This window comes from Vulpes lagopus, chromosome 3 (assembly GCF_018345385.1).
Source record: "Vulpes lagopus strain Blue_001 chromosome 3, ASM1834538v1, whole genome shotgun sequence".
NCBI lineage: Eukaryota > Metazoa > Chordata > Mammalia > Carnivora > Canidae > Vulpes > Vulpes lagopus.
In genome coordinates this window covers 64,539,031-64,552,081 of record NC_054826.1, presented here as the reverse complement: position 1 = coordinate 64,552,081, position 13,051 = coordinate 64,539,031, and the positions used below count along the sequence as shown (strand labels likewise).

The 13,051-nt window shown below is 35.6% G+C and overlaps 1 protein-coding gene across 12 annotated transcripts in view; it reads right to left on the bottom strand.

The window, feature by feature from the left end:
• Positions 1–13,051, bottom strand: part of CFAP70 (cilia and flagella associated protein 70) — a 94,789-nt gene that overhangs the window by 25,494 nt on the left and 56,244 nt on the right. For all 12 annotated transcript variants that reach the window (XM_041750847.1, XM_041750852.1, XM_041750850.1 and 9 more), the window contains 7 exons: positions 11,421–11,481; positions 10,899–11,093; positions 9,070–9,201; positions 8,258–8,383; positions 4,847–4,980; positions 4,610–4,725; positions 4,183–4,410 (listed from right to left, as the gene is read on the bottom strand). In XM_041750847.1, the coding sequence (XP_041606781.1) occupies positions 4,183–4,410; positions 4,610–4,725; positions 4,847–4,980; positions 8,258–8,383; positions 9,070–9,201; positions 10,899–11,093; positions 11,421–11,481 (992 nt within the window). The remainder of the gene's footprint in view (positions 1–4,182; positions 4,411–4,609; positions 4,726–4,846; positions 4,981–8,257; positions 8,384–9,069; positions 9,202–10,898; positions 11,094–11,420; positions 11,482–13,051) is intronic.

Genomic DNA, 13,051 nt, shown 5'->3' with positions numbered 1-13,051 from the left:
AAAGAGAGAGAGAGAGAAGCAGAGACACAGGCAGAGGGAGAAGCAGGCTCCATGCAGGGAGCACGACATGGGACTTGATCCTGGGTCTCCAGGATCAGGCCCTGGGCTCAAGGCGGTGCTAAACCACTGAGCCACCCGGGCTGCCCATGAGCCTGTTTTTTAAGCTAATTTGTATTCTTACTAATATTCCTATAAGAGTGGATTTGTAATATATGTTGTCTATAACATTAGAAAAAGTTCACATTCATATTTTGAGGTTCTTATTTTAATAGAGAACAGACTTCTCAGAAAATCTTCAGAAGCAGCTTATCACATATCAAACTATTGAAATAAACCCAGTGGGGTTAGATTACTCATCTGTCCATCAAGTGGGACATCTGCATTGACTGGGGGCTTAATGGACTCAGAAGAGGCCTGGAAGTAAATCCTAAAAATGAGCCAATCCCCACTTGAATGGTTACTGGAATAAACCCACCTTTAGTAACCTGAGTTCAGTGCCTGAGGCAGATAAACCACTTTGGCTTGGTTTCATTTTTCTTCTCTTTATTTGTGATGCTCAGATCTAAGATGTGTGTTTCAGACTGTGTACAGGCTTCTCTTTTGTTAGATTAAAAAAATTAGTCCTACTTTTATATGGACACCTTAGAATATAAAATGACCAAAACAGAAGACTTGCCATTAGATGTTTTTCAGGTGTCAACAGATTTGTGGTAAATCATTTGCCTTTTTTAAAACTTCAACTTCTGCAGTTCAGACAGTAGATTACTCAGTAAAAGTATTAGACATAACTAAGAGGTAAATATTTTTAGTGCATATTAAATAAAATAAAGTGCTCTAAAGAAATTTTTAAAAATACATATAGATAAATAAAGTCCATTAATAGGCAAGTCAGATATAAAAATGGGAGGCAAGTAAATGGGAGAACCTAATATACCAGATTTTAAGGCACACTACAACACCATAGCAATAAAAAGGATATAATATTGTTTTAAGATCAGACCAGTAAGACAGAATAAAAAGCTTGGAGACATATACTTTACAACAAAACAGAAAAGACAGTTGTTTAATAGATAATTTTGAGAAAAATTGTATTTTCCTATATAGAGAAAAATAAAACTGGATGCCTATTTAGCATCATTTTCAAGGATGGAATCCAAATAAAATTAAATATGAAACAAATATAAAGTTAAGGGATCCCTGGGTGGCGCAGCGGTTTGGCGCCTGCCTTTGGCCCAGGGCCCGATCCTGGAGACCCGGGATCGAATCCCACATCGGGCTCGCGGTGCATGGAGCCTGCTTCTCCCTCCGCCTGTGTCTCTGCCTCTCTCTCTCTCTATCTCTCTCTCTGTGAGTATCATCAATAAATAAAAGTTAAAAAAAAAACACCATTTATAAAAAAAACAAAAACAAATATAAAGTTAAAGGAAATATGAGGCAAGAAGAACTATTACAACAAAACTTTAAAGACATAAAACTACAAAGGATATAGGAGAGTTGAATGTATCAACTAATTCAACCTAAAATTCTATAGAATGCTTAACAGCAGCAGAATACATATTCTTTTCAAGTGAATATGGAACATTTATCAAGATAGATCCTTTGCTGGATCACAGAACAAATCAAAATAAATTTAAAAGGATTCAAATCTGCAAAGTGTGTTTTCTAACCACAATGAAATTAAATTATAGATAAAAAACAAAGATACCTGGAAAATTCCCCATATGTTTAGAAAATTAAAAGTATATAAAACTAAGAAGTCAGGAAATGACAGATGTCAGGAAGGATGAAGAAAAAGGGGAATCCTCTTACACTGTTGGTGGGAATGCAAGCTAGTGAAGCTACTCTGGAAAAAAAAACAGTATGGAAGTTCCTCAAAAAATTGAAAATAGAGCTACCCTATAACCCAGCAATTGAACTACTAGGTATTTACCCCAGAGATACAAATGTAGTGACCCAAAGGGGCACCTGAACCCCAATGTTTACAGCAGCAATGTCCACAATAGCCAAACTATGGAAAGAGCTCAGATATCCATTGACAGATAAATACATAAAGAAGATGATATATATATAGTATGTATATTGTATATATATTGTATATATTGTATATATATATATATATATATAGTATACACACACACACAAAAATACATATATATATATATATATATCATTACCCAGCCATCCCCAAAAAAAGATATCTTGCCATTTGTAATGACATGGGTGGAACTCAAGAGTATTATGCTAAGCAAAACAAGTCAATATGAGAAAGCCAATTATCATATAATTGCATTCATATATGGAATTTAAGAAATAAAACAGAAGCACAGGGGAAGGGAGGGAAAAATAAAACAATACAAAAATCAGAGAGGGACACAAACCATAAGAGACTCTTAACATAGGAAACAAAATGAGGTTTGTTGGAGGGGAGGGGAGTGTGAGGAAGGGGTAAATGGGTGATGGATATTAAGGAGAACACATGATGTAATAAGCACTGAGTGTTATAGAAGACTTATGAATCACTGAACTCTACCTCTGAAACTAATAATACGCTCACTATATGTTAATTGAATTTAAATAAATTTTTTAAAAATAGAAAAAAATAAAATTAAAAGCACACTGCTAACCCATAGTCCCAGCAATTCAACTCCTAAGTATTAACTGAAAGAAATGGAAGTGTATGCCTATAAAGATACTTGTAGACAAATATCCATAGCAGCTTTATTTTAATAGTCCCAAACTGGAAACACTCTAAATATCTATCAATAGGTGAATAGATAAACATATTCTAGTATCTCCATATAATGGGATACTATTTAGCAATAAAAAGGGATGAAATACTAATATAGGCAACAGCATGTTTGAATCTCAAAATAGTTGTGCTTAGTGAAAAAAGAACATACTGTGCAATTCTATTTAATTCTAGAAGTTCTAGAAAATTTTGGGAATTTTAGAATTCTAGAAAATTTCTAAAATTTTAGACATGCAAGCTCATTGATGGTGACAGAGAGAGACTTGGTGGTTGGTTGTCTGGAAATGGGAGCCAGAGAAAGAGATTCAAATGGGCACAAGGACGGATGCCTGGGTGGCTCAGTGGTTGAGCATCTGCCTTTGGCTCAGAGCATGATCTTGGGACTGGGATCGAGTCCCACAGCAGGCTCCTTTTCTCCCTCTGCCTGTGTCTCTGCCTCTCTCTCTCTGTCTCTCATGGATAAATAAATAAAATATATTTTTTAAAATGGGCACAAGGAGAGTTTTGGAGATTTGGGGTATGTTCATTAACTTGATTGTGGTGATGTTTTCATGGGTATATTCATATAAAACTGTATGTGTTAAATATGTGCAGTTTATGAAATGTCAATTCAACTATTAAACCTCAAACTATTAAAAATACATGCACATAAAATAACAATATGCAATAACACATAAACAAAATAACATATGCAAGAAAGGCATATACATATTAAACAAAGGCACACATATTAAACACATAAGAATGATTGATTTCCTAAAATGGAGGAAAGGAGAATGGCAATGAAGAACAGGGAAAAAGGGAATATGTGTGTGTGTGTGTGTGTGTGTGTGTGTGTGTGTGTGTGTGTGTTTATAAAAACATGAATAAACTTAAGAATCACAAGGGTGGGAGAGGGTGCCTGGGTGGCACAGCCCACTAAGCGTCTGACTCTTGGTTTCACCTGAGGTCATGATCTCAGCATCTTGAGATCAAGCCTGGCATCTGGCTCTGTGCTCAAAGTGGAGTCTGCTTGAGATTCTCTTTCTCCCTCTGCCCCTCCTGCTCATAATCTCTTTCTAAAATAAAGAAATGAATCTTAAAAAAAAAAAAAAAAGAAAAATAATCACAAAGAAATTGAGAATGTTGTTAAAGAAAATGAGGGGAAAATGAAAGAAATTAACTCTTCTACAATGATACCCCTCTTATGTATACACAGAAACAGTAAATTCTCTAAGACTAAAAAACCCAAATAGCAACAGTAAAAGCTTCAGACTTTCATTCATATGAATGAGGAATTATTTAGAAGGAGTCTTTCCTGGTATCCCTGGGACAACTCAAAACTCTGTCTACTGATTCATTTGACAATTATTTAATACCTATTACGTGCCATGTCCTATTCATAAGGCCATTACTTTTCCCAATAGCCACTTATTTCCATTTCCTGGTCCTACCTGCTGGGGCTTCCACCTTAATTGCTGTTGCAGAAGAACCATTAGTGATTCCCCAAGGGCCTAAACTGGATTCTTCTACTTTCCCTCCTTCTTCAATGTACTCAACAGTACCAATGCTCCTCTGCTTCATTATTTGTGCCTGTAGCATTCGTGCCTGAAGTTGTTTGAAGGCCTCATGAAATGCCATTTCCATTCGAATATCATTGTTTTGAATTTCATAGTACAAACCTGAAAAAATAAAGATGTTGAAATAAATGTGACTAGTTTTCCACCACCATAAACTTAAGAACTGCAACATTTCACTTGTATTTCCCATATTTTTACCAAAGTGTAAGAAGGACGTGATGAGCCATTACAGAATGAAAAGAGAAAGTGAGAATCTTATAATGGAAGAAAACACAATTTATATCACAGGAAAATACCATACCAAGTAGAGTCCAGGCTACAACATTAGTTGGTTCCAAGCAAGTAGCATCCTCAAAGAAAATTTCTGCCTGCTCGTAGTTCTCCATCAGGACAGCCAGGACACCACAGAGCAACAAGCTGAGAAGAGACCACCAACATAATTAACAGCATGGTCCCATGTCACAGTCATGGAACCAAGAATATTTCATATAAAAGCTTATCTGCTCCTACTCATTCTTCATCTCCCTTTCACCCATACCTTTGGATATGATTCTGGTTGAGAGAAAGGGCTTTTTGAAAACACTCCTGTGCTTTGATGTTGTCCTCAGTTAGAAGGCAGAAGGCACCATAGTCCAGCCAGTGTTCCAGATTCTGCGGCTCCCGGACCAACCTCTATCCCATGAAGCATCAGGAAGACCAAGGTTATTGTAACACTGTGTCATATTTTTTATGCACATAATGCCATAAATACTTTAAGTTTATGATAGCAGAAATTAAGTCATTTTTTTTTTTGTTTACCACTGAATTCTGAATGTTTAGCACAGTCACTATTCTGGCTCATAGTATGTGGTGAATAAATAATTATTGGAATAATTTTAAAATTAAGTCTTCAAGTCATTGCGTCTCAGTGTCAATGTCAATGGTCACCATTAATTCCTCTAACTACTTAGGAACCCAGATTCATTTTATATCAAGCCCTGAGTTTGGCTCCCTGCTCTGCGGAGAGCCTGCTTCTCCCTCTGTTCCTCTTCCTTGCTCGTGTTCTCTCTTGATACTTCTCTCTTTCAGATGAATAAATAAAATCTTTTAAAAATTTGTTTGTAAAAATTAGATTGTGGTGATGGTTGCACAATTCTGTAAATAAACAAAACACAACTGTACACTTTATTTTTTATTGAAGTATAGTTGACATACAATATTGTATTTATTAAGATACACAACATAGCGATTTGACAATGATATGCATCACAAGATGCTCACCACAAATATAGTTACCATCTGTCACAATACAAAATTATTATATATTCTCTATGCTATAATTCTCTTATTTATTTATTTATTTATTTATTTATTTTGTGGTTTATTTATTAAACTTATTTCTCTTATAACTGGAAGTTTGTGATTCATTTATTTTATAACTGGAAGTTTGTACCTCTTAATCCCCTTCACCTACTTGCCCATTCCTCCACCCCCCACACAACTCAACACCAAAAAAACAAATAATATGATTAAAAATGGAAAGAGGAAAAAAAAAATGGAAAGAGGATCTGAATAGACATTTTTAGAAAGACATACAGATGTCCAAGAGATATGCTCAACATCACTAATTATCAGGGAAATGTAAATCAAAACCACAAAGAGCTATCACTTCACACCAGTAAGAACAGCTAGTATCAAAAAGGCAAGAAATAGCAAGTGTTGGTGAGGATGTAGAGAAAAAGGAACACTTGTGCACTGTTGGTGGGAATGTAAATTGGTGCAGCCAGTATGGAAAACAGTATAGAGGTGCCTCGGGAAATTGAAAATAGAAACATCATACAACCCAGTAATTCCACTTCTGGGCATTTACTTGAAGAAAACCAAAACAGTATTTTGAAAAGATATGCACCACTATGTTTATTGAAACATCATTTATAATAGCCAAGATATGGAAGCAACCTAAGTATCCATTGACAGATGAATGGTATAATGAAAATGTGATATACAACAGAATATTATTCAGTCATAAAAAAGAATGACATCTTGCCATTTGTAACAACATGGATGGACCTAGAAGGTAATACACTAAGTGAAAAAGTCAGACAGAAAAAGATAAATACCATATGATTTCATTTATGTGTGGCATCTAAAAAACAAAACAAACAAACAAAACCAGAAGTGTATTCATAAATAGAGAAAAGTGGTGATTGCCAGAGGGAGGAATGGAAGGATGGGCAAAATAGGGATTAAGATGTACAAATCGCCAGTTATAAAATAAGGAATTCACAGGGATGAGAAATACACCTTAGGGAATATAGTCAATAATACTGTAATAACTTGTATGGTGACAGATAATAAATATGCTTGTTGTGATAAGCATTTAGTAATGCATATAATTGTCAAATCACTACATTGCATATCTAGAACTAATGCAATATATTATATTCAACTATATTTCAATTAAAAAGAGAATGTCATATAAATAACATTATACAGTACCTAACCTTTTTTTTTGTAAATTTATTTTTTATTGGTGTTCAATTTGCCAACATATAGAATAACACCCAGTGCTCATCCCATCAAGTGCCCCCCTCAGTGCCCGTCACCCAGTCACCCCACCTCCTGCCCACCTCCCCTTCCCCCACCCCTAGTTCATTTCCCAGAGTTAGGAGTCTCTCAAGCAGTACATAACCTTTTGACAGTGGCTTTTTTCATTCAGTATAATGCCTTTGAGATTCATCCAAGTTGTATTAGTAGTTCATTTCTTTTATCGCTATATAATATTTCACTATATAGGTAAATCATTAGTTTGTTCATTTACTCACCCTTTAGAAGAACATTTAGGTTGTTTTTGGTTTGAGCAATTATGAAAAAAATTGCCATAAGCATTCATGTACATAAGATTATACTTCTTTAAGGTAAATACCCAGGTCATATGATAAATGTATAAGAAATTGTCAGGTTATTTTCCAGAGTGAGGCTTTATTATTATGCATTTCCTCCAACAAAGTATAAGGGTTCATGTTACATTTTATCCTCACTAGCACCTCAAATTGTCAGCATTTTTCATTTTAGTTATTCTAATAAATCATAGTAGCACCTTATTGTGGTTTGAATTTGTATTCCCTAATGGCTAATGATGTTGAACATCTTTTCATGCTCTTACTTACCATATTTATATCCTCTTTAGTGAAATACCTGTCCAAATCTTTTGCCCATTTGTATTTAGTTGTTTTTCTATTGTTGAATTTTGAGAGTTCTGAATATTCTGGATACAAACCCTTTGTCAGATATGTTTTGAAGATATTTTCTTCTAGTCTCTATTTTTATTTTCTTTCTCTTAATAGTATCATTTACAAGAACACATTTTTAATTGTAATGAAGTTCCATTTACCCTTTTTTTTATGGATCATGCTTTCATGTCATGTCAAATAACTCTTTGCCTAAATTCCAGGTCATGAAGACTTTCTCCTTTGCTTTCTTTTAAAATATTTATATATTTTACATTCAGACCTATGGTTCATTTTAAGTTGATTTTTTTTTTATTGGGCTCCACACTTGGTGTGGAACCCAACATGGGACTTAAACTCATGACCCTAAGATCAAGACCTGAGCTGAGAGCAAGAATTGGATACTCAATCAAGTGATCCACCCAGGTGCCCCTTAAGTTGATTTTTATACAATGTTTGAGGTTTAAGTCAAAGTTCATTTTTTGCATATGGATGACTAGTGGGTCTAATACTATTTTTTTTTGAAAAGGCTGTCTTTTCTCCATTGAATTTCTTTTATACCGCTGCCAAAAATGTAATGGCCTTATTTGTGTGGACCTATCTTTAGACTCTATCTTATTGATTTATGTGTCTATCCTTTTTTCAGTTCCGTTGGGTTTTAAATAATTAAAAACTACTATTTTTATACCCACATTATACAAATAATAGTAACAACTACCACTGGGAAGACATTTAATTACCTCTTCATAATATACTGCTGCCATTTCAAAGTTCTCATTGACTTCTGCTTCAAATGCAAAGAGTCGAAGCTGTTCACTGCTTGTATAAATGGTTGGAACAGTGCCTTGGATATCACCTGGCATGGTCTTATCAATATCAAGATGTTAAACAAAACAAAGCAATTACAAGTAGAGTCTTATATGAATAAACTAGATATTAGACCCAGTAATTAAGTTGAAAATGATATTGGAGTATCAAGGGTTGTGAGATTGAGCCCTGTGTGCAGTTCCACAATGACTGGGGAGCCTGCTTTGGAATTTCTCTCTCCCCCTGCCCACTGCCCTCTCATCCCCTGAAAAAAAAAAAAAGAAAAAGAAAAAGCATGTTTGAAGTGTCATTGTCATTCAGGTATAATACCTGAAAGCTCATAATGTTTCTTAGTTTTGATTGCCAGTCATGGAGAACAAACTGAGAATTGGACACATTCACAGGAAAGCAAACTGAATTGCACACATTCACAGAATAAATAAAATAATGATTTTTGTTTTATAATTGAATTAAGTGATTTTATGTATGTCTTTTATCCATCACATTTATGACAGTTATGAAACTTATTATTCCAGGAAGTTGAATTATTCTCCCTGTTCTCCCCAAAATTAGTTTTATAATTTAGGCAGTTTCTTATTCTCCTTTGTCAGTGCCTAGCACAGAGCAGACACCTCATAAATGTTTGCTAAATGAAGCAAGAAAGGAAGTAAGGAAGAAAGGAATCATTCAGAGACTTTGATGCCCTGAAGAGTAAAGGAAGGGCTCTTAGTTCTTGAGCATCTACCTGGTTTAAGGCCACATGCATCTGATCCACCAAGAACACATAGAGCTCACTAATAAATGTCTGCAGTTCCTCCTGGCTTTCAAATGATGTTGTCTTCAAATACTTCTCTCTCACAATCCTTACTACGGCATGCTGTAAGAGACATAGATCATCCATTTGATTAGAGCCCAGCACCATGCTGACAACACAGGCCTTCCTTGAGCTTCTGGTCTAAGGCTCATCAGAATTTCAGAAAGTAATTGATTTCTCCTTTGGTAACTGCTAGAATGTCAGCTTTCTGATTTTCCCCCAGTCGACATATTCTGCATGACTTCTTTTCTTGACATCATCACTAATATTGTCAGTGCAGAACTTATATCATGTGAAGAGAGTCATAAAGCTAAAGAAGACCTCAGCATTAGGTTTATGCATTACATCGTTCATGGTGACCACATGATACAAGAGAAAAAGGCCTGATATGACAGTCTAGAGAATGGAATTCTGGTTCTAATCTGCCACTGTACAACCTAAAAAATTACAGTTAGTATCTCATTTTCCTCATTTGTTATATTGATGTGTACTTCTGGTTTTATTATCTTACTTCAGAAGATGATTGAGAAGCCAAAGAAAGATAACAGATAGGTAGTGAAGTTTAAAATGCTATACAGATAACATATTGCTATAGCCATGACAGCTTTCCCCCCCCCCTAAGCTAATATTATTGCCAGGTTTTGTACTAAGCACTTCCCATGCATTATATTATTTAATTCTCAAAATGACCCCATGTGATAGTATTATTCCTCATTGTTAGGTAAAGAAATTAAAGCTCAGAGAGATAAAGTCATTTGACCATCCATCTAATAATGGTAGAACCAGGAATCAAACTAAGTTGTGACTATGCCACCTACTGAGAAGAACTCTTTACCTCCATGAGCATCAGTTGTTTTTTTACCTTATTACTATCTAATAAGTACAGTACAGGACGCTTAGTAAATGTAGAGTGGCAATCCAGTGTAGGAGTTAAGAATGTAGGTTCTGGAGCAAGAAGACTGCCTGAATTTGAGTCCCATCTTTTTTTTTTAAGATTTTATTTATTCATTCATGAGAGACAGAGAGAGAGAGAGAGAGAGAGGCAGAGACACAGGCAGAGGGAGAAGCAGTTTCCATGCAGGGAGCCTGATGCAGGACTCAATCCTGGGACTCTAGAATCACACCCTGGGCTGAAGGCAGGTGCTAAACTGCTGAGACACCCAGGGATCCCCCTTGAGTCCCATCTTTAACCTTTACTAGTTCTGTGACCTTGGGGGAAATTATTTAACCAATTAATATGGCATTTCTCTACCTGTAAATGAGTAACATATACCTCACAGGGTTGTTGTTAGGATTAAATTAGTAAAATATGAAGCATTCAAAAATTCTTTTGGTGTACAGCACTCAATAAATGCTAATCATTATTATGTAGGAAATTATTATTAAGTAAATATTTTTCAAATCTTAGTGATTCTGTGGACTATGGAAAGATAGGAAATGGGAGACAGATAATTAGTCATGGAATCAGTACAAGGTATAGTTTCTGCCTGCTACAGCAACATGAAACCTGGCTCAAACTCTGGCCTAGCTTCAAGTAATGACTTAGTTTCTTCAAAGCTCATACTTGGAATAGATACTGAACCATTCCAAGGCTTTGCACAAGTGGAGCTTCTCATATTCTATCATAGGGAACATAACTCTTTGCACCAACAGCAAGAATGGTAGAAGCATAGCTGAACATGACCAGAGAAAAACTAATAATAAGGCATGTAGAGAGGATGCTTCATAAAAATCCATTGAATAAGTAAATGAATATTTACCTTGAGTTGTTCTTTGAAAGCAAAGTATTTTCCAGAGCAGTTAAGTTCATAGTTGAGCTGGCACTTCTGCTCCTCCAGGGTTTCACTATCCATATCACTCCCCAGTTTGGCCACTTGTTTTCCAAACATCCTATGATACTCATCCAGAATAGCTCTAGAAATATTCTTGACCTGCATGTGGTAGTCACTTACTGCCTAGGAAAATACAAAATGTCTGGTAAAGAGGCCTCGAAGAGATCAAGATATATAATGGAAGTCTGAAACCGGATTGTGTTTTATGTTCAATAATGCTTTGGGTATAAACTGCCCTTTAATTTTCAGCTCAGAAACTACCGGCCAAGATTAAATACTGTTCACTATTCATTATATGTCACTGGTCACAAACTGAACCAGGAAGGGAAATAGTGAAGCTACAATTTCTCACCCCTTCTATAAAACATACTGAAGAGTCTATGCCTTATTTTCAAATGAGCGCACTCAACACCTTATTACTTATAGTTTCACCTGGGCTCTGGCACTTACCTTCTGAGCTCCTCCTGTCCGACGAGTAAGAGGTGGCCTTGGAGGAATCATTTCCTTGACCCTGTACCAGAAAAAAATGACAAAACAAAACCAAACTTTATTATCTGCAGATTTCTATTCTCTTGTTCCTACTTCCAAAGAGCCTATACGGGAGAGATCTAAGTTCTGTTCCCATATCACACTTGAGCACTGCAATTCTCTCATGTAAAACCTAGATGTGAACCATAGAATAGTATATGGCTGTGGACTAGATAGGAAAGAACCCAGGAAGTAGCTGCTCAGAAAGTAGCTAGGTTGTACTTTTGGCTAATTTGAGCCCTGGCTTTACTCTTACACCTTTTTAAAAACTGCTATTGCTCTCAAGAGATTGCTTGACTTAGGAGTTGGCAAGAAATGGGTGTTATCATTTTAGGTGCACCCTGTAGAGTCTCTGAAAGAATGAAGTTTTGGAAATCTAAACAGTACAGCCAAGTGAATGCTTATCCTTCCTCTCTATCCAGGATAAAAAGTATATTCTTGGTACACATAATTTATGACTGCATTAAATGATAATAATTATATCAGATGTGCTGATTAAGAAAATATATTTTGTCACTGTCAACATACTTATGCCAAAACTTCTAACTTCCATTTTCGGGAGACCTTACAAAAACTAGAGGATATTAAACTCTTAGCTCTTCTTCCTTATAATTTCAGATCCTATTGAAGTATATAGTATTGCCTTAAAGTTTACAATCAAATTCACAAATTAAATTTTTATTTAATAGGTCCTATGTAATTGTATACCTCTGCTCATAATTTCTAATTTTAGTTTTATTTATTTTAACAGGTAATATATCCCTATGATTAAAAACTTATGAAGTATAAAACAATATATATTAAATTGTCTCCTTGTTGTGGATCTTGTTGACAACCTTGTTGTGCGGTCTCCCAATATCTTCTCCAAAGACAATGTTATTTATTCACTCATTCAAAATATATACTGAGTCGCTACCATTCATCAGGAACTTTTCTAAGTGTTGGGGATAGAGCATTAAATAAATTAGACAAGGGGCACCTGGGTGGCTCAGTGGTTGAGTGTCTACCTACAACTGAGGTCGTGATCCCGGGATCCTGGGATCGAGCCTTATAACAGGCTCCCATTAGGGAGCCTGCTTCTCCCTCTGCCTATGTCTCTGCCTCTCTCTTTGTGTCTCTCATGAATAAATAAAATCTAAATAAATAAATAAATAAATAAATAACAAAAATTCTTTCCCTCATGGAGCTTATATTCTAGTGGAGGAAAGAAAGAATGATTAAGATAAATATGTTAGTGATATGTTAGTGACGTGGAGAAAAATAATGCAGTAAGGCAGACAGACTATATTGGGGGTTAGGGTGGTGAAATAGGGAAACACATTTCCTCAAGCCACTTACTGAGATGGTAACATTTGAGTAAAGATCTCAAGGAAGCAAGGAAGCAAGTTGTATAGATATCTGGGATAAGGAAAGTACAGACAAAGGGAACAGAAAGTGTAAAGGCCTTGCTGCAACAGTGTGCCTGGCATTTGTGAGGAACAGCAGGAAGCCAAATGTGGCTGGACAGAAAAAGTGAGAGCAATGTACATACAGAATATGTTAGCACTTGTAGG